This window comes from Periplaneta americana, chromosome 14, assembly GCF_040183065.1.
Source record: "Periplaneta americana isolate PAMFEO1 chromosome 14, P.americana_PAMFEO1_priV1, whole genome shotgun sequence".
NCBI classification, from domain to species: Eukaryota; Metazoa; Arthropoda; class Insecta; order Blattodea; family Blattidae; genus Periplaneta; species Periplaneta americana.
Window position 1 is genome coordinate 77,123,587 of NC_091130.1, and position 25,488 is coordinate 77,149,074.

General features: G+C 35.9%; 1 protein-coding gene across 2 annotated transcripts in view; it reads right to left on the reverse strand.

Annotated features, from left to right (window-relative positions):
* The window catches only part of LOC138713476 (hemolymph lipopolysaccharide-binding protein-like), a 31,213-nt gene that overhangs the window by 2,877 nt on the left and 2,848 nt on the right, over nucleotides 1-25,488 (reverse strand). The window contains exons 1-3 of one of the 2 annotated variants that reach the window (XM_069845604.1): nucleotides 6,220-6,376; nucleotides 3,604-3,721; nucleotides 1,452-1,751 (exon numbers count right to left, since the gene is read on the reverse strand). In XM_069845604.1, the coding sequence (XP_069701705.1) occupies nucleotides 1,452-1,751; nucleotides 3,604-3,721; nucleotides 6,220-6,366 (565 nt within the window). In that variant the 5' untranslated portion in view covers nucleotides 6,367-6,376. Of the gene's footprint in view, nucleotides 1-1,451; nucleotides 1,752-3,603; nucleotides 3,722-6,219; nucleotides 6,377-25,488 lie in introns of those variants that run through there. The other variant, XM_069845605.1, reaches the window with a different exon arrangement.

Sequence of the window (25,488 nt, forward strand, 5' to 3'; positions counted from 1 at the left end):
CATTGTATTTCCACATTAGTTTACTTCTTTAGTGTTTATTATTATTCCGAACTGCTGCTCATTGTATTTCCACATTAGTTTACTTCTTTAGTGTTTATTATTATTCCGAACCGCTGCTCATTGTATTTCCACATTAGTTTACTTCTTTAGTGTTTATTATTATTCCGAACTGCTGCTCATTGTATTTCCACATTAGTTTACTTCTTTAGTGTTTATTATTATTCCGAACTGCTGCTCATTGTATTTCCACATTAGTTTACTTCTTTAGTGTTTATTATTATTCCGAACTGCTGCTCATTGTATTTCCACATTAATTTACTTCTTTAGTGTTTATTATTATTCCGAACAGCTGCTCATTGTATTTCCACAGTAGTTTACTTCTTTAGTGTTTATTATTATTCCGAACTGCTGCTCATTGTATTTCCACATTAGTTTACTTCTTTAGTGTTTATTATTGTTCCGAACTGCTGCTCATTGTATTTCCATGTTAGTTTACTTCTTTAGTGTTTATTAGTGACTATTGTTCCGGAGTATGAAGGGAACACAGTGATAGGAGCTCAAAATTATGCAGACGTAGCAACATGCGAGAGAGCAACGTGAGACTTCATTTCTAATATGACTGTATTTCCCTCCCTCCATCTAGAAAACGCGTCGCTCCGTCTCGGATCGGTCTCCCTTCCACACTCGAAACTTCTCCTCTCTCGCGTCGACGAGCTGTCACCATAAAGTAACTGGGCTGTACACTTCAACAGTTACTTGGATTTCCTTCTCCTTGTAATGAACACAAAACTAGAGAAAATATAGCACATGGAATTTACAATACAGTAACGACGACGATATAGTACCATTACGTGTATCTGTGTGAGAGATAGCAGAGTTAAACGAACAAAAACAAGATACACTCTTTAGGAACAATAGTTTGAGAGGAAGGATTTCCATTCAATTCCATGCAAATGCATGGAAATCCTACATATGAGGCGTTCAGAGCAGAAGTGGTGTAAGTCAAAATTGGGTAATGAGGTTTAAAGTAAAAATTCTGTAAAATACAGCGCGAAGTAGCAATTTTTGCGGATGAAGACCGATGCTGCCTAAGTGAAATCACAGTCTGAGCCGAGAGTCGAAACGCAATTCTGCAAGAACTTCACGAAGGCAAGTGTCAAAGACAAATCTCCATGCTCTAGGATGTTAGTTTATAATTCGAAGAAAGATGGAAATTCCTTACAAATGTCTGCGTGGCCTATGGCCCATTTCTCCTACAGCTCCTCCTGATATTTGTTACAACACTTTCGGAAAATCACTAAACACGGGCAGGATTAATATCTGGAATTGTAAGATGAGCAAGCTGACAATATGGTGACTATAAAGCCAGTCACACCAACTCAAGTACATAAAAATAAGCAGCGACCATAGTGATAATAATTGCCACCTTGGCAGCTGTAAGAGGTACTCACTGAAAATAGTACGGTGTTCGCCGACACTGTTCTGGTCGTGGAAACCAGCATGAGCGTAGACATCGTTGACCACATCGACGAATTTCGGGCCCTTTTCCCATAAGGATCCCACTGCGTTGGCCTCTTCCTCAGAGTTGAGAATTAGTAGGTGAGCTCCTTCCTGTTCGCAAATCTGTAGCGCCTCGTTCCACGTCTTCCCGGTGGTGTGCAGCTTGTAGTAACCCAAACCGGCCATGACTTCATATCCAGGCGACGGGACGCGTTTATGACGCACATTGTCCGAGACACAGAGCGACGGAGCTGTGGATAGATTCAACCGCGGCGTTAAAGCACTAATGAGATACATTGTGATGAATACAATTGATGTTCTTAACAATAAAATTATTTGTACACATCTGAAGTCTGACTAGTGTAATATGTTACTACTCAGCAATGTATGCAATGGAGGGGGAAAGGAACTGGCCACCCTAACCCATTATCTCCTGAATTAGTTGCCTCATGACTACTGTCTTGTTTGTATCACTTATGGGATTCTACATACAATTGACTAAAAAGTAACTCAAAGAGCTTTGGTGATGTAAGAAATAATGTTATGCGTCCTCAGTGATCCAGAAATGAAAGCGTTCTATATTACAAAAATAATCTGGGACTTCTAAATCTATTAGAATTATCGTCATTTTATTTCCAGAGGAGCACATATTGTGAATACAGAGTGAGCATCTGCAACTTTCCTGATTTTGATTGTATAGATGAGTCAACCTTGCGAACGAAGAGTGCATGTTAAAAAGTTCTATGTCTACTGCATAAATGGCGGTACATTATAAATCAATTAGAAAGTGAGAAAATCTGGGTTTCCATAGATGAAACCACAGATTCTATTGATTGCCACATTACTACTGTGTTGGTTGGTGCGTTGAAAACAGAAAATTCAGGTGTATCTATCTATATTCTAACAGGTGAGTTCTGGATAGAGTATCCTTGGTCTGTTGCTGATAGATTAATAGATAAATAATGCAGATAGCACCATAAGTGTGAAATTCAAGTGATAACCCTTATAAATATTCTACAACCTTTTCCACGACTATGACGGAATTTTCAATATATAATTTTTTTTACCGGACAAATTTTATATTTGGGAACTTTAAAGTGATATAGTTCTACATCCTATTACTATATATCACAGAAGAGGCAAACTGTTTTGTTTTTTACATATAGATCATTTTTATCTAATATATAAATGTGAATGTACGCATGTATGTATGTATGTATGTAAATGTGTGTATGTGTGTATATATGTGTATTTGTGTATATTTTTATGTATGTATGTATGTATGTATGTGTGTATGTAAGTATGTACTTACGTATGTATGAATGCCTATGTTCTCTATACAAATCTACACGCTTCTACCGATATTTGCCAAAGTTAGCACATTTAGCCTTCACAACCAGGAGAAAAACATAGGCTATATGAAAGTTGGACTAACGGACGTTAAATTAATTAAAAGAATGAAAAATAAGTTGTCAGTTGTTCTTTATTTCTGTTGTATTTACACACCGACTTTCATGAGGCCGTGGAAGAAATAATACAACATTAAATATTATTGCTTGTTACAACATGAAAGACAAAATCTAGAAACTTCGCATAATTTGTATTTTTACGCAGTCCAGGACCATATTCTTAGTTTCTCAATACAGTTGTAGACACTGAGCAGGATGTATTTTATCCAACTGAATTATTGAATTCTCTGAAACCGCAAGGATTGCCACCACAAAATTTAATACTTAATATTATATTTAATGACCAAAGTACTATTGCGAAATATTGATTCACCAAAATTATGCAATTGAATAAGGGCTGGTGTGGAAAAAAAAAAAAAACTCGTGGATACACATTTCAAATCCTGTTCATCCCAAGATCAATACTCTATTTGCTTTGTACATATTTCTACTCTATATATCGTTCATATATTTTAACTTTAATTGTAATGTTATAGGCTATGTTTAATTCTGAAACATAAATGGATTATAACGTATGTAGGATCCTAGCCACCAGCCCAAGATACGTATAAATCCAATTCTGCAGGCCGAGAAGTGCATCCTCAAATAATATAGATTGTACGTTTCGCCTCTCTCGGGATTCAAACTCCGTTACCTATGACGGTGGCAGTTATGAGGACTGACTCTGAGCCTTCACACTTTGTTGTGGTATGGTCAAGGTCCAGCTCCCATGGCCCTGTATCCTGTAGTCCCGCTTCGTGCCCCAGCTGAACCTAAAAAAACAAATCTATTAACACACTTGAAAACATCACATCTTAGAATGAAGAGTTTAAGCATACTCGTATTTTCTTGAAAACACGTACAATCTTAGAAGTTATGCCGTGGAATACATGGGCATTTGAATGTGCATTTATGTGATCTGCAGTAGTATATAACACTAGTAAGAAAAAACAAGTTGCAAACATGAGTTATAAAATGCTTGTGTAAACTGTTACATTAGTAAAGGGTGCGTCAGAAAGAACGGATGGATTTCAAACTATCGATACTCAGCGAGGGAAGGAATAGAGTGAGGAGGACCACGACTGTTTGGTCAGTGAGAGAATGCAGTTTCAGTTGAGAACATGGAGTCTGACATGGAGTGGTCTGGCGTACAACGTGTATTCATTGCAGAGACATTTTTGAAAAATGAAGAGCCTGTGATCGTCACTCAGGACTCATTTCGACATCTGACGTCACGCTAGGATTCCAACTAGGAATACAATTTTGCAGTGGGTGGTTCCATTTCGTACTACAGGTTCAATATTAAAGACGAAATCACCGGTACGACCACAGAGCGCGCGTACACGTGCAAATGTGGAAACAGTAAGACAGTCGGTTGTCCGGTCACTTCAGTGATCAGCCCGCAAACATGCTATTGCACTGAGATTGTCCGAGGCTACGGTAAGACGCATTTTGCATTTAGACCTTAAATTCCACCCATACAAGATGGCAATTCTGCAACAAACTTAATGCAGGAGATTGCGAGAATCGTGTTGATTGTTGTCAGCGTATTTTCACGAACGTGGCCCCTACCACCGTTCTGTTGACCAGTGACGAAGCCCATTTTCACCTCTCCGTCTGTGTCAATAAATAGACAAGAATCAATCCTAATTAATTGCACGAGAAATCTCTTCACAGTAAGAGAGTTACGGTTTCGTGTGCTGTAGCAGAATTTGGTGTTTGGGAGTCTTACTTTTTTAGGATGATGACGACCGTGCAGTAACCATTACAGATGCTCATTATGTTCAAATGTTATAAACTTTCCTACAACCAAGGTAAACGAGCTTCCTGTTGATGCTGAGAACATTTGGTTTCAACAAGATGGGGCAACTGCTCACACCGCACGTCAAACAATAAATCTCCTGCAAGAGCTCTTTCCGGGGCACATCATTTCGCATCGCGGTGACATTCCTTGACCTGCACGTTCGCCAGATCTCGCGCCCTGCGACTTCTTTCTTTGGGTCCATTTGAAGGTGGAAATTTGTAAACATCGACCACATACACTGGACGAACTGAAGACGGCGATTCGTGAAAAAATCGCGGCATCCCACCAGCTGTGACTGTGAAAGTGATGGCGAACTTCAGGAAACTTCAATAAACTGCATGTATTGGTGGGTCTGTTGATAACAATAAATTTTTGATTTGATGAATCCTTACAATTTGCTTGCCCTGTGAAATCCATCCGTTCTTTCTGACGCACCCTGTATAACGTTAAAACGAAGATGGACTACAGCTTGTTGAACAGTCTGTGATAAGGGGATCACATAATTCCAGTGCAGTGTTTTGTGCGTAGACTAAACATAAAAGTTGAGGATCACGGTGAAAGTTCCGGTGTCTTTGGCAGCTAGACAACTGTTGCCGTCAGCATATCCGGTTAAGCATTATCAGGCCAACAGTTGCCGTCTAGCTCCCAAAGACAACGAAACATTCACCGTGATCCTCAATTTTTGTGTATATTCTAAGCACAAAACACTGCACTAGAATTATGTGATCCCCTTATCACAGATTATTCAACAAGCTTAGTCCATCCTCGTTTTAACATTATACTGATGTAACAGCTAACGCAGCATTTTATTGTTTTTTTTTATTTTAAATTTTAATCACATAAAATTTTATAATTGTATTTTATAACTAATATTTGCAAATTGTTTAGTCTTACTAGTGTTATATACTACAGTAAATCACATAAATGCACATTCAAACTCCTATGTATTTTATTGTATTTTATAACTAATGTTTGCAACTTGTTTAGTCTTACTAGTGTTATATACTACAGTAAATCACATAAATGCACATTCAAACTCCTATGTATTCTACGGCATAACTTCCGATGATGACTCTGTGAAGTCGAAAACGTTTAAATTTATCAAATAATATGTACAAATAAATTTTAGTTATTTAGTTTCAAAGATAAGCATAGACGGACCTTGTTTAACCCAATTTAATATAACAGCTTATCGGCTTCAACATGGTTTTTAAATTCCATTATCTTTGATTTTTCAATTTGTTTGTGGACTACTATTTTTATCTATTGATAAAGTACGTGTGGTAACATTAGTTGCGCTTTATTTTAAAAGTGGTTTGAAACGGATCTGAGTTATAGTTTCTATTTCGTTAACAATTTATGGGGTTCTGTTCTGTAAAAATCACTCTGTATTAGGGCCTACATTATGTGCACCATTGACGAAAAATAGCATTCTTCTTACAATTACAATAATTTGAGCTGGTTTACCTGAGCAATCCAGTGACCTGTTTGGTTGCGACGACTGATGACAGACAATTTGAGGGCACTGGTGTGCGGTGATATACACTTGAGCCCTGACAACTCCCCGAAGCACACCATCACACAGCACACCACTACCAGAACACACCTCATCATCGTGGTATAAAATAAGAAGAAAAGCTGACAAACTCGAAGGTATGGGACTTTATATAGAATCAGGATCTCTGTTAGAGCTGGATGAACCAGATTATCCGTCACTGAAGTAGATCGCCTTACTAATCCAGAAACAGATTTCCTTACGTCAACTTAAGCTGCAAGATTTACCTTAAATCTTCTTGTAGAAGAATAATATTATGGATACCGTTTTCAAGATGGTATATAACAGTTTTGTTGACCATGTCTATTGATATTATGGTATTCGTCAGTTGCGTTGATAGCTCAATTCCAAACTCTTCTGCACATAATATTCAGACACATGATATCCTATAAACAGGAAGCTATAGCTGAGAGATCTGATATTATGCAATTTATATAGCAGCAGAACCCTGAATTGAAAGTGAATTGTCTAGATTATCTGTCATTATGGAATATATTTCACCAAACCAGAAAAAGAAAGACTCCCTTACGTCAATGCAAGCTGCAATATTTACCTTAAATCTTCTTGTGGAGCAATAATTGTGAATTCCGTTTTAAATGCTGTATAGCCTACAACAGTTTTGTTGACCATGTCTGAACATTCATCAGATATGTTAACGGCTCAGTTCAGAACTTTTATACTCATGTACAGAACATGATATTGTGCAGCTGAGAGATATTACCTTTTGCAAATTTATATAGCAGTAGAATCTTGAATTTGAAAGTGGATTGTACAGATTATCCGTCATTATAGAGTATATCTTACAAAGCCAGAAACGGACTTCCATTCGTCAAAATAACTCTTAAATGTATCCTTAAATCTTCTCAAGTGAATTATTATATTACATATCTCGTTTTAAGGTGTTTCAGAACAATCGTGCTATGTTTGTAGCTATTATAATATACGATTTGGCACTGGGTATACCTAGATGGATTTTAGTAGGTTGTGGAACGCGAACGAAATAATTGACGAATATAAAATTGTTGCAAATTAATTTTCTGTTATGCAATTTGATGAACTATACCATATTTTTTAGCAAGTCAGTGAACATTTTTGTGGAGATGCTTTTAAAACAGGGAGCGTTTCTCAGACACAAATAAATTTCATACTGGAGTTTCGAGTTCCAAAAAATGGAAGGATACCCAACGGGATATGGTCTTTAAATGGGTTAACAATTTTCGTGATCTTGGCAGTGTTAATTCATCAGTTCGTAGTAGTACAACACGTTCCGTTCGAACGCCCGAGAACATTGAACCAGTTGGAACTGCCGTGGCAAGAAAAAAGTAAACAAGATGACTAAATTGCAAACTTTGAAGTTTTTTTCTCAGTTTATTCTATTTATATTGTTAGGCCTAAGGCCTTACAGAACCATTTTAAAATTCATCCATACCCAGTGGCCTAATCTACATAAGTCAGATACAACAGCAGCTTAATTTAGAGCTCTTCTGCGCATGTAGGCTATAGAAAATTTATTTTGTAACTTTTAGTCAGTCGCTGGACATTCATGTAGGAGTATTGCATTAAACTACTATTATAGATGAATTTACAAATCACCGGGAATTCTGTTAGAATTAATTATTCTGCATAAGCAGTATTATTACCTATTTAAAAAAATTAAGTAATTCCTTATTGCTATAGCTCCACATATAAGGAGCAAACTTTCAAAACCTGTCATGTAACTTTTCAGAAAATACTACAAATATATGTCTCTGTAATAAACATATTTTTTTTCTACGGTGAAATGTGATTAGAATCTATATAAAAAAAATCTTTAATATTTCACCACAGAAAATATTTTGTTCATTGCAGAGATGTACCCTAAGTTTTTGGCATTTAAATTATATTTTATGAAAATGGACATGTCAGCTTTTGAAAGCTTGCTCCTCATATGTTATCGAAAATTTTTCGCTGTATAAAATAATTAAGGTATTGTGACAATGATTTATTATAACAATTAAAAGAAAATTTTCATAGCGATCTTTCGATTTCGTCTTCAGAGAAGACGAAAATAGAAATCTACATACATCTTAAATTTTATTGACTAGGGCAGGGATGCAGAACTGGAAAAGAGAGGGGTGGAAGCATGAGGAAAGAATTTGTTCCCCTGTCCACAATCCTCTGGCTTTCAATGACATATCTGTGACGTTTCACAAGCACAATGAATACATATCTCTTCTCCCCCTACCATATCTATTGGCGCAAGAGTTGAAAGAAAGGGATGAGTTACATGTTCCGGCTTGTGATTTCCACCACATTTGTAGCACAGTTTTGCATCCCTGGACTAGATAATAACACTTCGTAAAGAATACACAAGAAGGTTGCTCTTTTATGCCTTCTGATGATGATGATGAAGAAGAAGAAGAAGAAGAAGAAGAAGAAGACGATACGTAGCTTCAAAACACTTGAAATTTTAACATCTAAAATACAGACATTAAAAATATTGCACAAAGAAGTCTGATTGAAACTGCTGAAGGGGAAATTACTTTATATGTTTGGTCTAGATTACACATTAGATAATTGAACTTTTAACGTGAAACATTTAGTCTCTAGAGTAAAATGAATAAAATGTTACGGAAGTTTCAACATCTGACGTCACTTCCTTAGCAAAGGCAACGAGTTACATCAACTATTCTGACGTCACTTCTTTGCAACAGATCAGACTCTTGCATTTATACGGTAAAGATTTTCTTGCATGAATTATATTTCTTATTTCTTTTATCATAGGCCCATACTAACGGTTCTCCAAGAAACCAATTCAGATTAAACACAGTAATTCTTTTCTAAATATTTCTACAGATATATGGAATATATTCAATAAAGAGATAAAAGAAAAGTAAACATTAATTTAATGCAACACATAAGTGCATTAAATTTATTCAACTTTTAATAATATTCACAATTCTTATTAATAAGAACCAATTCCTTAAAAATTTTAATATTGCAATGACATCCGACCGAGAACATAAGCCTTATTAATATTTGTTTCGTCACAAATTGTATATTCATACTTCCTAAAAGCTTCAGGTTGTCACAGACAATAAACATTTCATAATGTCGTTATGTTACAGTTCTGCCTCGCAGATGAACGCTCTTTTATACGAACAGGCGGCATCAGCGAGAAGCCTGTTCCTTCCAAAGAGGCCGCAGTTTTTCCTTCCTCGTATCTGGTATCCAGATTCCCAGCTCACGTAGCCTGTAGTCGCTAGTGATTGATCTAAAATCAAAACAAATATTGCAGTCTGTTAGTTACCACAAGCATCGAATGTTCAGTCTTGCACCTTTCGCCTACACGACATGCGATTACTAAATGTTTCACAAAGTTTCTGAGAGTCGATGAAGCTTGATATGGCAATTATGAAGCTTTGCTGGGATTATAGCAGACTCCACCAACGACCATTACATTTTACTCGGCAATCGTCAATTATATCTATAATATTCTTTTTATGATAAAGACTGAATATCGATCAATGAAGAATAGTTTGATAATCACTAGGAAACAAAGTTTGGACACCAAAACTCTGCTTAGAGGCGGCTACAGGTTTGACGAAAACTGGCTATAGGATGACCTTAGGCTATTTATTGATGTACTTTCAGATTCGTATACAAAATGGGAGACGTCGCGTGAAGTCATTCGAAGTTAAACAGGTGCGGGTTTTGTATTGTTTACTTCATTTTAATAGAATATTTCGACACAGGATATCTGTTTTCTGTTTGAAAAGTAAGCATTTCGTAAGGAGTTCAGTTGTGATCTATTAAAGGTACTGTGAAGATGTATAAAATGCCGCCAATAAAATCTGTAACTTTCCCTCTGCTTGTAAAAGACTTCGGAGATGATTATTTTTCAATCAAGGAGGAAAGTATGTTATGTTGTAAAGTTTGTAAATTAATAAGCGTCGTGATTTATAAAACCACATCGAACATCTGAAATTGTTCATTGACTTGATTTCTTATCAGTCCTCTTTTTATTATGACTTGTGTCTGATGATGATATGTGCGAATATTCCGTTCCATAAACTTGAGAATCTCCATTTTAAATATTTCATTGAAAAGTATACTTCTAGGAAATTGCCGACTCTAACAATCACGCGTAAGCAATACTTACTTTCGTGATAAGAAATAACTTTAAATTCTATACGATCAGCTGTTGATAACAATAAAAGGGTTAAACTGAATCTGAAGAGTGTTCTTAAATAATCCTACATATTCGAAACGCTGTGAAGTGCAATATGAATTAAATAGTGAACAAGTACAAGATAATACACATTATAATAAATATAAAATCTTACAAATTGTCGCATCAATAATACAGTGCAATTTCGAAATAACACTTCTATGTTTGAGAGATACACGAAACAGGTTCATAATTGACAATTTACGAATATACACAGTACACAGTTCTGCATTGCAACAAAATTAGTGACACTTAAGCTACATAATTCATTTTAATTTAAAATGTGTCACTATTTTCTACAAAGAAAAGAATAAGGTAAAACGCTTTCCTAAATATGTGTTATATCGTATTAGTTTTAGTTACTTAACTGTAGCGAGAACTGTTTTGATTCAAGCACAGCACTGATCTGCACAAGTCCCTCTACTACCCTGAGTTGATGTAAACAACTGCACTTGTATAATACACGACGTAGTTAACTTCATAGATTCGGTGTCTGAACTTCCATCCCTAATGATCATATACTTTATGTATAAAGGTTTCAAGAAGGCCATGCATCTTCTGTCAGAGCCAAGGATATGAAAACGTACTTTGAAAACTCAGTTTGAAGATAGGAGCTTGCTTACCGGTAAGAATTCGTTCGGCGTGTTCGGATTTTTATTGTAGTATAACTCACTGGTTTTCTTTCCGAATTGATCATCTTCCATTCATTCAGTGCTCTGCCCAAGGGCAGGTCCTTCACTGCAAACCCAGCTTTCTCCAATCTTTCTTATTTTCTGCCTTCCTCTTTGTCTCCTCATATGATCCATATAACTTAATGTCGTCTATCATCTGATATCTTCTTCTACTCCGAACTCTTCTTCCGTTCACCATTCCTTCCAGTGCATCTTTCAGTAGGCAGTTTCTTCTCAGTCAATGACCCAATCAATTCCTTTTCCTCTTCCTGATCAGTTTCAGAATTATTCTTTCTTCACCCACTCTTTCCAACACAGTTTCATTTCTGTTTCTGTCTGTCCTCTTCACACGTTCCATCCTTCTCCATATCCACATTTCAAATGCTTCTATTCGTTTCTCTTACTTCGTTGTAATGTCCATGTTTCTGCCCCATACAATGCCACACTTCATACAAAGCATTTTACTGGTCTCTTCCTTACTTCTTTTTCCAGAGGTCCACAGAAGATGCTCCTTTTCCTATTAAAACTTCCTTGGTCATTGCTATCCTCCTTTTGACTGCCTGGCAGCAGCTCATGTTACTACCTATAGCACACTCCCAGTATTTGATGCTGTTCACTTGCTCTACTGCCTCAAAGAGAATTCGCAAATTTATCTTATGTATTTTTCTTCCTATGATCATGCTTCTCGTCTTATTTTCATTTATCATCATCTCATACTGCTAACAGCTGTCATTACCTCCACTAATATATCCCTTAGCATCTTCTCCTCTTCTGCTAACAACGTAAATCTTATGCACTTTATTCTTCTTTCTCCTACTATCACTCCTCACATGTTCTGAAAACAGTTTTTCACTAAATCCTCCAAGTAGATGTTGAACAGGGTAGGTGATAAAGTGCATCCTTTACGTACTCCTCTCCCTATTTAACTTCCTTCTGACAGTTCTTCTCCTATTCTGACTTTGACTAGTTGTTTCATATAAAGATTACTGAACAGTCTTCTCTCTTTTCAATCCACACTTATTTTCTTCAGGATTCCCATCCCTTTATTCCGATTCACTCTGTCAAAAGCCAGTCTAGGTCCACAAATACTACATACACTTTTTATTCTTATCTAGGTATCTTTCGCCGATTGTTGGTAGCAGTCCAATTGCATCTCTCGTACCTTTTCCCTTCCTGAAGCTAAACTGCTCTTCTTCCAACTGTTCTTCCATCTTAGAATATAAACGTCGATTCAATATTTGCAAGAGAATCTTCGCCGAGCGCGATATTAGGCTGATAGTACTGAAATCATTACATTTCTTGGCATTATTTTTCTTCGGTATTGGAATCAACACTGTCCCCGTAAAATCTTCAGGCCATTCGCCTTTCTCATATATTTCGTTGCACATCTTATAGTGTTGTTATTTATCGATAGAGCTCTGAGGAAGATATATTTTTAATTGTGTTAGCTTTGGAAGAAGAAATAACAAAATGCGCTTCGTATCATCCATTTCATTTATGCCTTCAGAATTAACGCGATTGGAGACCTTGCAATCGATATAATGTTAAGGCTTTCTTTATTTTTTTCTTGTCCTGTACAGATATCCGTCTAGATTCCCCTCGCCGGAATCCGGTCATTCGGAATTTAGAATAGTGTAAAGAATAAAAATCCGAACTCGCCGAACAAATTCGTTCCGGTAAGTAAGCGGCATCTTTTAATAGGAATCGTCTGCTTAGTAATAATAATAATAATAATAATAATAATAATAATAATAATAATAATAATAATAATAATAGTGTTTTATTTAATTTGGCAGAATTAAGGCTTGAGCCTTCTCCACTACTCAATCAGCTTCTTGATCAAAGTATTATATTAAAAACGCAATAAAAATAGAGGCTACATGGTAAAATTAACACTATAAAAGAAATATATATTACATGTATTTTAAAATTTGAAAATGTAATTTAGTACGAGTTGAGAATAAAGAGATACAGAATTGTATGATAGGTCTATCAAAAAATTAACATAAGTAAAAATGGTAGTGAAAGTAAACTGATGATACGATATACACGTTAATTGGTAGCCTACAGTTTTAAAATTTATGTCATGAAAATACGTACATTGAGTGTTAATTATATTTTTTTTAAGAAAAAGCTTAAATTTTCATAGAAAGACATGTGTCTGAAAATGAACATGATAGATAATATTGAAACAAAATGCATCAAAATATGTATAATTTCACGACTTGTTACAAGGGACTGATCAATATAATTATTCAAGATTATAACCAGTAATCACATAGACCTGTATGAAAGAACTGTTAGACAAGGCATCAGATAAAGAGGACTTGCATGCCGGGGGTGAGTACTTAGAAATAAAACGGGATAAGCGAAATAATGCCGTCACTTAAAATGTTACATTATATTGATAGAAATCTTTGTGAAATAGTAAGTGGACAATTCTACAGCCAGGATATTAATATTTATATTGAATTTTGTTCACAGAATTTAATAGGCCTTGTTTTGACAGGCGATTTTGTGTTATGTTTACCTTAGTTCAGATTGGATGGGCTCTAAAGAGTTAAAAAGAAGGCAGACAAGAAGACAAAAATATAAGAAAGTACACGCCTACGTTTATAACGGTATCAAATTAGGAGCTATAGAAGCTTTCATTTTATTTTTCTGTCACAATCTAAATTTGACGTGTGTTTAATTAAATCTACGAATACGTACTTTTAATTGTTAAGTTGTAATTACATTTAAAATGTCAAATTAATATTCTAAACTTTTGAAATGAGACTCTTAATTGTAAACAATTCTATTATTCTTATTTTAGCACGAATACATACGAACAAGCTACATAATTAGGAAAACTTCAAGGAATACTGTTTTCACAGTGTAATGATTTTATAACAGAACTGACCATAACCTAATAAAAATATACAAATTTGCATTCAGTAGGTTACATTCAAGATGGAACTCCGTCTTCTTGCATCAACGATTTGACAAGCCAACTGAATTTAAGAATCAAAATCGTGCCGCAACTTAAATTTTACCATCGATTTGAAGATTGCCAGATATCACTAATAGATCTATTGCTGAGTTGAAAAGAAATGTTCACTTTTGAAATCTTCTGATCATGACTGGCGAAACTGACCGTTAGAGATGTGTGCTCTACGACTTTTAGCAAAGAGATACTCACTAAATATGGTAATATACTCTCCAGTGTTGTATAGATCATGGAAGCCAGCGTGGGAATAACTTTCATTGACTACGTCGAACGTGCTTCAAAACCCTGTCCCATAGGGATACCACTACCTTGGCCTCCTCCTCAGAGTTGAGAATTAGCAGGTGAGCGTCTTCCTGTTTGCAGATGTGTAGCGCCTTGTTGCACGTCCTACCGGTAATATGCAGTTTGTAGTATCCGAAATCTTATATCACTTAATATCCAGGTGATGGAACGCGTTTGTGACGCACAGCATCCGAAGCAGATAGAGAAGGAGCTTTGGACAGATTCAACGACGGCGTTAAACACTAAACATTCCTGCGTTCAGTGATTGTGTTTCTTTTCAAAGCATTGCATTGCCATAAATAAGAAACGGTGCAGAAGATCCGCTATAACCAGAAGATTAACTAGTCTCAAAATTTATAGTAGGCCTAATAGTAATTTTTGACACACCTTTCTCATCAAAGGAAAATAAATCAGTAAAACCATGTTATACAGTAGAACCTCTATTATCCGTGGTAATGAAGGGGGTTGACTGAACGGTTAATCGAAAAATCGGATAATGCATACCATAAAAGATTTTCGTAAATTTAGTGAATAATACTTACACTTTCATAATTTCTGCCATGGTATTGTGTTTAACATGCTAAGTAGTGGATCAGAAGTTCACTAATTTAAATCTGGTTGTCTGGTTTTTAATGAGCAAGGAAACTCCTTGTAATGGCTCTCTGTGAAAAGATACGAATAGTGGAGGTCTCGTGTTGTAGATTTACATACTTTATACACTCCAACCTCGTATTCTGGTGCGAGATGAGCCACAGTTTCTCCTTTCCCAAACCACTCACTTGTTTATACTTTTTTTCGATACGTAGCACAACAAGATTTATTTTGACATCCATAGAAGACATGTTATATAAAAGCCTAGATCATATATGTAACAGATATATCGAGGTTACAGGCTTTGAGGTTAACAACTTTTGTCAGGTTTACTACGCTGCCATCTAGTTGTTACATAAGGAGTCATGTCATAATACCCATTTGAATTGCATTAGCGACTGTGCTGCCACCTCTTGTTCGTTTACGGCGGACGGGTGGCGATCCTGGGGGTTGTTCTCTTCAAAGTGCTGCCGATTTTAACGTAGCGAAGAGTTATCTGTTACATATATGATCTAGGATAAAAGTTATATACTTAGTACGACAATTCGAACAATATATCATACTGTGTAAGGGAAAAGGCTTATAATAACACATTCTAGAAATAAAAAAAACATGCAAATACAATATGCAGTACTTCATATATTTCTGGAGAGAAAGATAGACGGTTTAGCCACCAATCGGTTAATAGGATGACAGATAATCGAGGTTCTTCTGTAATTGCACTGCATGTCAGTCAACCGCCATGTTGCTGCGTATTTGTATATACAGAATGTTAAAATGTATGCAATATTTTAGGAGGTGATAGTATACATCAAAATAAGAATATAATGTTATGCAAATCTAGATCGATACCCGGCCCCGGAACAATTTTTCCCTTGAAATTATTCAAGAATATAATGTGTAATAAACATGGATCCTACAACACATATTTTCTTAGATCTGAACACTTGTTCACAGGAGGTGCTCAATGTATATGAAGAGTTCGCTGGAAAAAAATGAATGTCACAGTTTTGTTAAGGTTGATGTCATTATCTAAGTCAATGGATCACTACGAAATTTAATGTTGTTCTTATGAAACATGGTAAAAAGGAGAATTATGACCACGAATACAGTAATCCTTTCCTTTATTTTCTATAGAAACAGCACTACATTTTGCAGTTATAGATTCAATTAGATCATTATCTAATCCATAACAGAAATGTGACATTCATCGTTTTTCCCGCGAACTCTTCATATTGGTTTGAAGTGTCAATACTATTTCCTAAACATAATTACAGTGTTGTAGTTTTGTCAATTCGGCCACAGAAAATGGTGATATTATGTTAGTCATACAGAGAATGAAATTCATAACCGTACAAATGCTGCTTGATAGCACATCATATAAGTAGCAAAATTTGATTTGTTATACTGAATTATTTCAACGTTACAATTGCTTGTTTGTTAAAATGTGTGTATGATAACGTTATGTAATTTGTGTTTTTTTTTTTGTTTTCTGTTTTATTTATGTCAATTAATGATCCGCTATAAATGTTGTAACTAAAACCTTGTGCATCCCTTGTGTTTACCGTACGGCTCGTCCTCCCCCACATGTTACCTGCACTGTGCCTACGTTTTCACTGTGCCTAAACGAGACGCTCAACTGTACCCTGAAAACCCGGTACAACGGAGTTGTACTGGCATTCCTGGGAGTAGCTATCCTGTATGCATTGAGATTAAACATGTCAGTTGCTATGGTAAACATCGTGCTCTATCCTTTGCTATCCGTTGCTTATACGCCTGTCCCCAGTTGTCCTGCATATGCCTCGACAATCGACATTGTGAATTTTTGCTCTTCACTCAAATTCACTCGTAAATATTTCCAATTTAACTTGGCGACTGCTGATTGTTGCTTAATTGAGATTGTAACCTTGTTCGTTATGAATCATTTGGTATCACTTCAAACGTTCTATCGCTTCGCTTTCTCGAGTTACACTGTCTCTGCTGAAGTTCTACCCACCAATTCGTGCCTCAAATTCTTCACTCCCGTGTATCGCTAAACGACTTCACCTACTCCAACTCAAGCTCAAGTTGGATACATTGATTCTTCGTCTGTCTATCGCCGTTTACTTCATTGCAATAATTATGTCTGTAGTTTATAAATTACAGTTGCGACAAAACTGACCTGGAAATGTGTCAGTCGACTTTCTGGGATGGCAGCCTAGTAATGGACCGAGCTCATGGACATATTCACGTAAAAACGTGCTTGAATCATTGAAAATATCCTTAGAATTGTAACACACCACTCTAGAGACACGATGTGATCACAATGAAAAGTATATACTTACTGTCTTACTAATAAATCGTGTATAGTTTTTATATGAGACTTATGCAGACTTGAGACAGAAAACGTTACTAATAAACCGTGAATAAGCTATGGACGTATAAACAGGCTGTAACTATACAATGGGAATTGCTTTGCAGTAGTTATATACACGAAACCCCTTGTTTAAGCGTTGTATATAGCGAAAAAATGGCCGTCCCTCTAACAGCTGTTCGTATCGACTGTCATTTTATGATGATGGTTGCCTTGTAACCACAGAAGAACAAACCAAAGATCATAGAATTATTAGAATAATATTGCTGTAGCTTGTACTCTTTGACCAAAATGTAGTGAGGTAATCGATTAGAGCCAGTTGTACTATCCATATTTAACACGCCACACTAGAGCGCTCTACCGGATGCAATAGAGAACCTCAGATATTCTATTACCTTTCGTAACGAAGTAATGACGAAATATGACGTAGCTGTGTAACAGTTATACTGTTGTACACGACGTATGTAGTGATTATTAGTAAGGAATTTACACACGACGTATAAACGAGCTACTCATTGGATAAGTATAAGACAGTTAAACGTCTGTATATAGAGTTTTTATTAGTAAGACCGTTAACAGATAACAGTTCCGTATAGTACGCAGCACTCAGTACGGGATAATAATATTAGCAAAGGAATATCTTTAGGCTGACATGTGGGTTGTGGCTATCCTAAATTCCGACCTACACCCCTCTGAGCGCGAGTCCTTAAACAGTCGGTCAGTCACGGTATGCTGTTATAAATGAAAACAATTAGCAATAGGTATGTCAGTCAAATACCAGAAGAAACTATGGACTCATTAAATAATTAAAATACGATCATTTTGTCCAGGGAGCATTCGATTTTTGGTGCAAGGATAATTCGTTAAACATGTTTCTTAATTCTTATCGTATCAAAAGAATTAAAATACGATCATTAGGTCCAGAGAGCTTTGTTTTTTTAGTCTTCAACACATTATTTAATAAATCACTCCAAACCAATGTGAATATAGAGTTGATTGTGTACGAAGACAATTTATTTTACGTTGGTCCCATTGTGTGTAATTATTTACGTAAATAAAGACGAATGAAAACTAATATGGCATATAAACATTATTTTACGGAACGCAGGAAAACAACATGTAACTAAGTAATAAAAAATGTGTAGCCTACCTTACGAAATAATTACTATCCTAAAACGGGGCTACATGCACACCCCGGGGCTACTTGATCATTAATGGTTCTATGATTTTAATTTCTTTTATGTTATTGGTGTTTTTGTTTTTTGTTTTGTTTTTTAGGTTAATTTCTATTGTTATAGATACACCTTCAATATAAATGGTGCGTACGTAAGAAAGGACCCCAGACTCCAGAGCCTACAAGAATTTTAAAGAAGGGGATCTTTAAAAAGCTCTCGAGGCTGTTGAAGCTCGTATGTCAAAAAAAACTGGCAGCAAAAACCTCCCAAGTGCCTCGAACGACGCTTACTCGGAAGGCTCTTGGCAAGAATATAGGTAGTGTTGACCATCCAAGAGTGCTATCCCCGGAAGAAGAGGCTACCATTTCACACACTCTTGATGTTGTCGCCAATTGAGGGTTTCCTCTAACTCGGTTGGAAGTGAGAGGGAAAACAAGTGAAGATCTTCAAAAACAATATTCCTGGAAAAGACTTCATCACTGCTTTCATCCACAGAAACAAGCTGTCAGTACGCCTGGCATCAAATGTAAAAAGGTCTTGATCCACCGTTGATCGCGATGACATTATCAGATACGTATAAAATAATAATAATAATAATAATAATAATAATAATAATAATATTAATAGTAGTAATAATAATAATAATAATAATAATAATAATAATAATAATAATAATAATATGTAGGCCTACGGACCTTGTTTTTTCTCTGTTTAAACATAGTCAGGTGTAACATGGTCTTAAAAAGCTTTAGAACCGCTGCTATTACCATTTTCTTTAAAGTGAACCAGTAACCCTAACACCGAAGCTACTTGGCCACCCCAATTTTTATATATTTTTTATTTTTCTAATAAATATGTTGTGATCCTGCACACGTCCGGTTACATGTTTTGATGTCGTCTGTACACTCAAATTTACTTGAGACCGAGATATACAATACTTTTCGAAATATTTTGTAAAAACGCCCAAAAACATGACCAAGTAGCTCCGTTTTACGCTTAAGGGGACACTCAACTTAAAAATTGGAGAAAAAGTGTCATAGAAATGAAAAATTAAATTTCAACACTAATTTACGTGATAGAACTAAATCAATATGCAGAATTCTTCCTCTATTCATTGAGAAGTCACAGTCAAATGCACAAAGCCAAAAAATAAAAAATGATAATTAAAAGTGATATTTCAATTAATGATTGATTAAAAATTGGAATATTTTTTATTTTGAAAAGTATTGGATCTAATGAGCTGAGATTTTGCATGTTACTTTCCATGTGTATATTAAACTTTTTCTCCAAATTTGAAAAAGATTGGTCAAATGGGAAAAAAGTTCAAAATATACAGTAGTTGAGTGTCCCCTTAATATCTGGCGTGATACACTGGAAGGAATGGTGAACGGGAGAAGAATTCGGGTCAGAAGAACATATCAGATAATAGGCGACATTAAGATATGTAGGTCATATGCGAAGACTAAGAGGAAGGTAGAAAATAGGAAAGACCGGAGAATGCTGGGTTTGCAGTGAAAACCTGCCCTTGGGCAGAACACTATGAATGATTGAGTATGCCGCGTAGCCTATACATTTGTAAAGTTATTCCATCTTTCATATTTGATCATGAAATAACGCATCGCAAATCAGACCTCAGTTCTGTGTGGTGTGGAAGGATATCAAAATTTCAATTAGTACTTTTACACATATGTTTATTTAATCTATCACCTTTATATCATACATGTTAGCTACAATGATTTGCGTGAGAAGTGGCAAATTACCACAGACAATAACGTCGCATGTCGTCCTTTATGTCATAGTTCCTCTTCACAGAAGAACGCTCGTTTCTCCCTGCAAGCGCTATCTGCTAGTCTTCTGTTTCTCCCGAACAAACCGCAGTACTTATTGCCTAGTCTCGGAAATCCAGAACTCCAGCTTGTAAACCCTGTAGATGCCAGCGACTGATCTGCATTGAAAACAAAGATTACATCTCGTTAAGTAAGGAAAGATGTTCTTTCTCCCCCCTCCCCAATATTGAAGATAGATAGTACACTTCAACAGTTACGTGGATTTCATTCTGCTTGTAATTGACACAAAACCAGAGAAAACACATCACATGGCATTTAAAATACAGTAACGACGAAGATACAGTATCATTACGTGAGTCTGTGTGGGAAATAGTCGAGTTAAACGAACAAAAACAAGATAGGTACACTCTTTAGGAGCAATATGTTTGCTGATAAGTAGAGCCCGGAAATGCATGGAAATCCTATAGGTCTATATAAGCTTATTACATTTCTCAAACTTTGCAAATATTCGTTTTATGACTTATCGGTTCAAAAAAAAAAAAAAAAAAAAAAACTTATTTTTTCCGTGCATGTTTGCATGTTTTGACCTTTTTGGGAGTAAATTCATGCATAATGCATATTTTGAAGATTTTAGATTTAATAGCACATATTTACACTTTTATATTGCATATTATGTCCTTTTATATCTTCAGGTCATGTATTTTGTTACTTGCATAATAGTATCTTTATGAATGTTGCATAGTAGAATCTGGTATTTCGACGTTATTTGTCTATTGAGGAAACAAAATAAAGCTACCTGTAACATGATTTCGTGGCGTCCTACCTGACAAATAGTGTTTGATTTTTCCACTAAACTGTCCCTTTGTTACACTGGAACTTCCAACCGCAACTCTTGCTCGTTACAAGCCGGAGATCAAAAATATTGAAAGAAAGGAAGGCAGAAAATCATGATTGCAAACTGCAACTTATTAACTTACACTTTTGTTTCGAATTGTGAGGAGATCTTGTGTCCAAATGGGTCGAGGAAAAGCAATTTAGTGATTATTGTAATAAAGACGTAAGTACAAGGGAGGATCGAAAAGTAATACACAACAATTTTTGTGGAAATGCATTTAATAGCTAAGCAAAACGAAAACATGCAGAAAAACTACAGATTTTACCTATTTTTCAACACAGGAACCAAGTCTCTCGACACATTTCCCCCATCGTGACACCAGATTCAGTACATCTCGTTCATAAAACTCCGTTTTCTGAGCGTATAATCACCTGCGCACGACTGATCTAACTTCGTCACCTAAACCTAAGCGTTGGTCTTAGGAGTTTTTTCATTAGTCCGAAGAGGTGAAACTCAGAAGGTGCGAGGTCTGGACTGTAGGGTAGATGACTGACGCCTCAATGCCTCTGTCATTGCGTGGTGTTGCAGCGGTCACTGGTCGGCCGTAACGTGCTGGTGGGTAAGATTTACTGGTCCCTCTTCGAAAAACCTGTACCAGATAATCAGCACCATACACCTCTAATATTTCCCTATGGATTTCACTCGGACTTTTTTGTTTTGCTCAGAAAAAACGAACTACACCTCGCTGCTTTTCACAAGTAGACGATGCTAGCACACGTTCAATCTTTACTCTTTTTACCTCTCGTTCCACTAGGGTGAACCCTAATCGAGCCATTTCTGTCTGTAGCACAAGATTCAAACTAACTATCTGGCAACTTGGAACGTCCTAATCAAAATAGTATACCGTAAAGAAATTGTTGTGCGTTACTTTCCGATCCTGCCTAGTACTTGCGTATTTTGGTGTGCCCAAAATCAGAAGGCCTCTGGTTCGATTTCCGATGGGGTCATGATCATGCGGAAATAAAAAAAGACCTACAATTCCACCTCACTTCGCCTCAAATTTCTTCGCTTACATAAGTATGTATCTGTCACATCTTGTGACGTAAAAAGATAATTGTTTGTGCTCAAGAACGTACTTCGGATAAACACATGAGCTTAAGTGAAGAAAATTTTGAGAAATTAGTTATAGTACGTTGTTTCAAACTAAAATAAAAATGCAACATAATGTAGAACTCAATTTTAGTAGTGCATATTTATATTGCTTTTTCGCTTCATTTTGCATGTTTTATCATACAATAGTGCATAAGTGCATGCATGTTTTAAGATTTGATAGTGCATGAAAATCCTGGCCCTATTGATAAGTTAACCCTACCTATGAGTCGTATTTATTGTGTAAAGCTGTACCTACTCTATAGACAATCAGTCACTCACACAGGTAGTTTAGGTTCGCATACCGTTTCGTTTGGATTAAGGATATATCACTTGAATCAGAAGCTTTGAAATGATGACGAGTCTTACTATTGTAGTGAATAGAACTTGCCATCTTTTTTAATTAATAACTTAATGTGGACATAAGGGAAATTCAAAACTTCAATAATGAATTGCCTGTCTTTGTTTTTGTTATATTCTGAGTCTTTTTAGTTCGTATAAAAAAGTACTTGTAACTTTTCTTCCCTAAAATGAACAGGGAGAGATTATTTGAGAAAAACTGATTTTCCATGTTAAATTCCTATTTTCAGTACTTTGATTTCCACAATGTATATCGATTAATATATTAATATGACCACTATTAAATGCTAGGCTTTACAACAGTAGAGTCGAGTCTCCTGGAAAATGTTAATTGCTGTGTAGTGGTGAGCATGTGCAAAAATTACTGTTCATGGGGATGAAGCCCGATGCTGCCTAAGTGAGATCACAGTCTGAGTCGAGAGTCGAAACGCAGTTCTACAAGCACCTCGCCAAGGCAAGCTTGAAGACAAATCTCCATTCCCTAGGATGTCAGCTTTAATTTGAACAAAACTGAAAATTCCTTACAAAGGTCTGTAAGATGAGCCAGCTGATATTATGGTGACTATAAAACCAATCATACAACTAAAGTACATCAAAATAAACAGCGGCCATAGTGATAATAATTGGCACCTTGGCAACTGTAAGGAGCTACTCACTGAAAATAGTACGGTGTTCGCCGACACTGTTCTGGTCATGGAAACCAGCATGGGCATAAGCATCGTTGACCACATCGACGAATTTCGAACCCCTGTCCCACAAGGACCCCACTGCGTTGGCTTCCTCCTCAGAGTTGAGAATTAGCAGGTGAGCTCCTTCCTGTTCGCAAATCTGTAGCGCCTCGTTCCACGTCTTCCCGGTGGTGTGCAGCTTGTAGTAACCCAAACCGGCCATGACTTCATATCCAGGCGACGGGACGCGTTTATGACGCACATTGTCCGATGCAGAGAGCGACGCTCCGTGGATAGATTCAACCGCGGCGTTAAAGCACTAATGAGATACATTGTGATGAATAATTAATGTTCTTAACAATAATATTGTTTGTACACATCTGAAGTCTGACTAATGTAATATGTTACCAGTCAGCGATGTATGCAATGGAGGGGGAAAGGAACTGGCCACCCTAACCCATTATCTCATGGCTTGGTTGCCTCATGACTAATGTCTTATTGATATCAATTATGGGGTTCTACATACAGTTGACTGAACAGCATCTCAAAGAGCTATTTGGTGTTGTAAGAAACAATGTTGTGCGTCCGCAATGATCCAGAAATGAACGCGTCCTATATTACACAAATAATCTGCGACTTCCAAAGGGATTAGAATTATCGTCATTCCATTCTCGGAGAGCAAATGAAAACGGGGTTCCCATGTAGTAAATACACAGTGGTCCTCTGGAAGAGGAAGAGAGTGCATGTTAAAGATCTACGTCTACTGCATAAAATACGGTACATTAGAAATCAATTACAAAATGAAGAAAATCTCTCCGCAGATATGGAACGGAGTTGTCAATGAATAAATATTTGTTTTCTTCCAACCGGACAAATTTCACATTTTGGAATTTGAAAATGATATATAGCTACGGTACATTATATTATAATAAATCACAGAAGAGTCAAACTCTTTTGTTTTTTTTTTTATATGTAGCTCATTTCTTTGAATGGATTATGTAAATAACATCTCTTTACTTTTTTTTACAAATCATACATGTTGCATATCCAATATATAAAAGTGAATGGGGGTATGTATGTATGTATGTGTGATGTGTGTATATTTTTTATTTTTTTTTTTTTATTTGGACAGCATGTTCCATTACTAGGTTAGTAATACTACATGCCTCGTTGATCGTTCAATACAATTCTAAATTACTATTAGATAGTCACTATTAGATAAATGTCCATGTCACATAAATGGTTTTACTGTTCTTTGAGTCTGGTTCATAATTAGCTAGTTCACTTCCCATTTACGCGCATACTTACACTTACACTTCTGTACTTAGTCAGTTGCACTATGACTATGCAAATGTTGTTAATACGCTAATTGCACTATTTACAATTGTTAGCAATACTATATGCCTTGTTAAACATTCAATACACTTCTATATCACTAGTGTTACTAAGAGATGAGATACCCAGTGTTATATAGTTACACTATTTTCACTATGACTACTGTTTGCACTTCTGTTATGTTGTTATTACACTATATACACTATTTACAAATCTGTTTCTTTCTTTGCTTTCTATTAGATAAATGTCCATGTCACATATGGCATTCACTGTACTTTGGGTGTGGTTCAAATTAGCTAGTTCACTTCCCATTTAGGCTTATATTATACTTACACTTCTGTTCTTAGTCAGTTGCACTGTGACTATGCAAATGATGTTAATACGCTAATTGCACTATTTACAATTGTTAGCAATAGCATAAGCCTTGTTAAACATTCAATACACTTTTATATCACTAGTGTTACTAAGAGATGAGATACTCAGTGTTATATAGTTACACGTATATATGTATGTATGTATGTATGTATGTATGTATGTATGTATGTATGTATGTATGTATGTATGTATGTATGTATGTATGTATGTATGTATGTATGTATGTATTATGTATGTATATATGTATGTATGTATGTATAGTACAGTATGTAAAGTATGTACGTATGTATGTATACCTATGTTCTCTATACAAATCTACACGCTTCGACCGATATTTGCCAAAAATTTGCACATTTAGCGTTCACAACTAGGAGAAAAACATAGGCTATATGAAAGTTGGA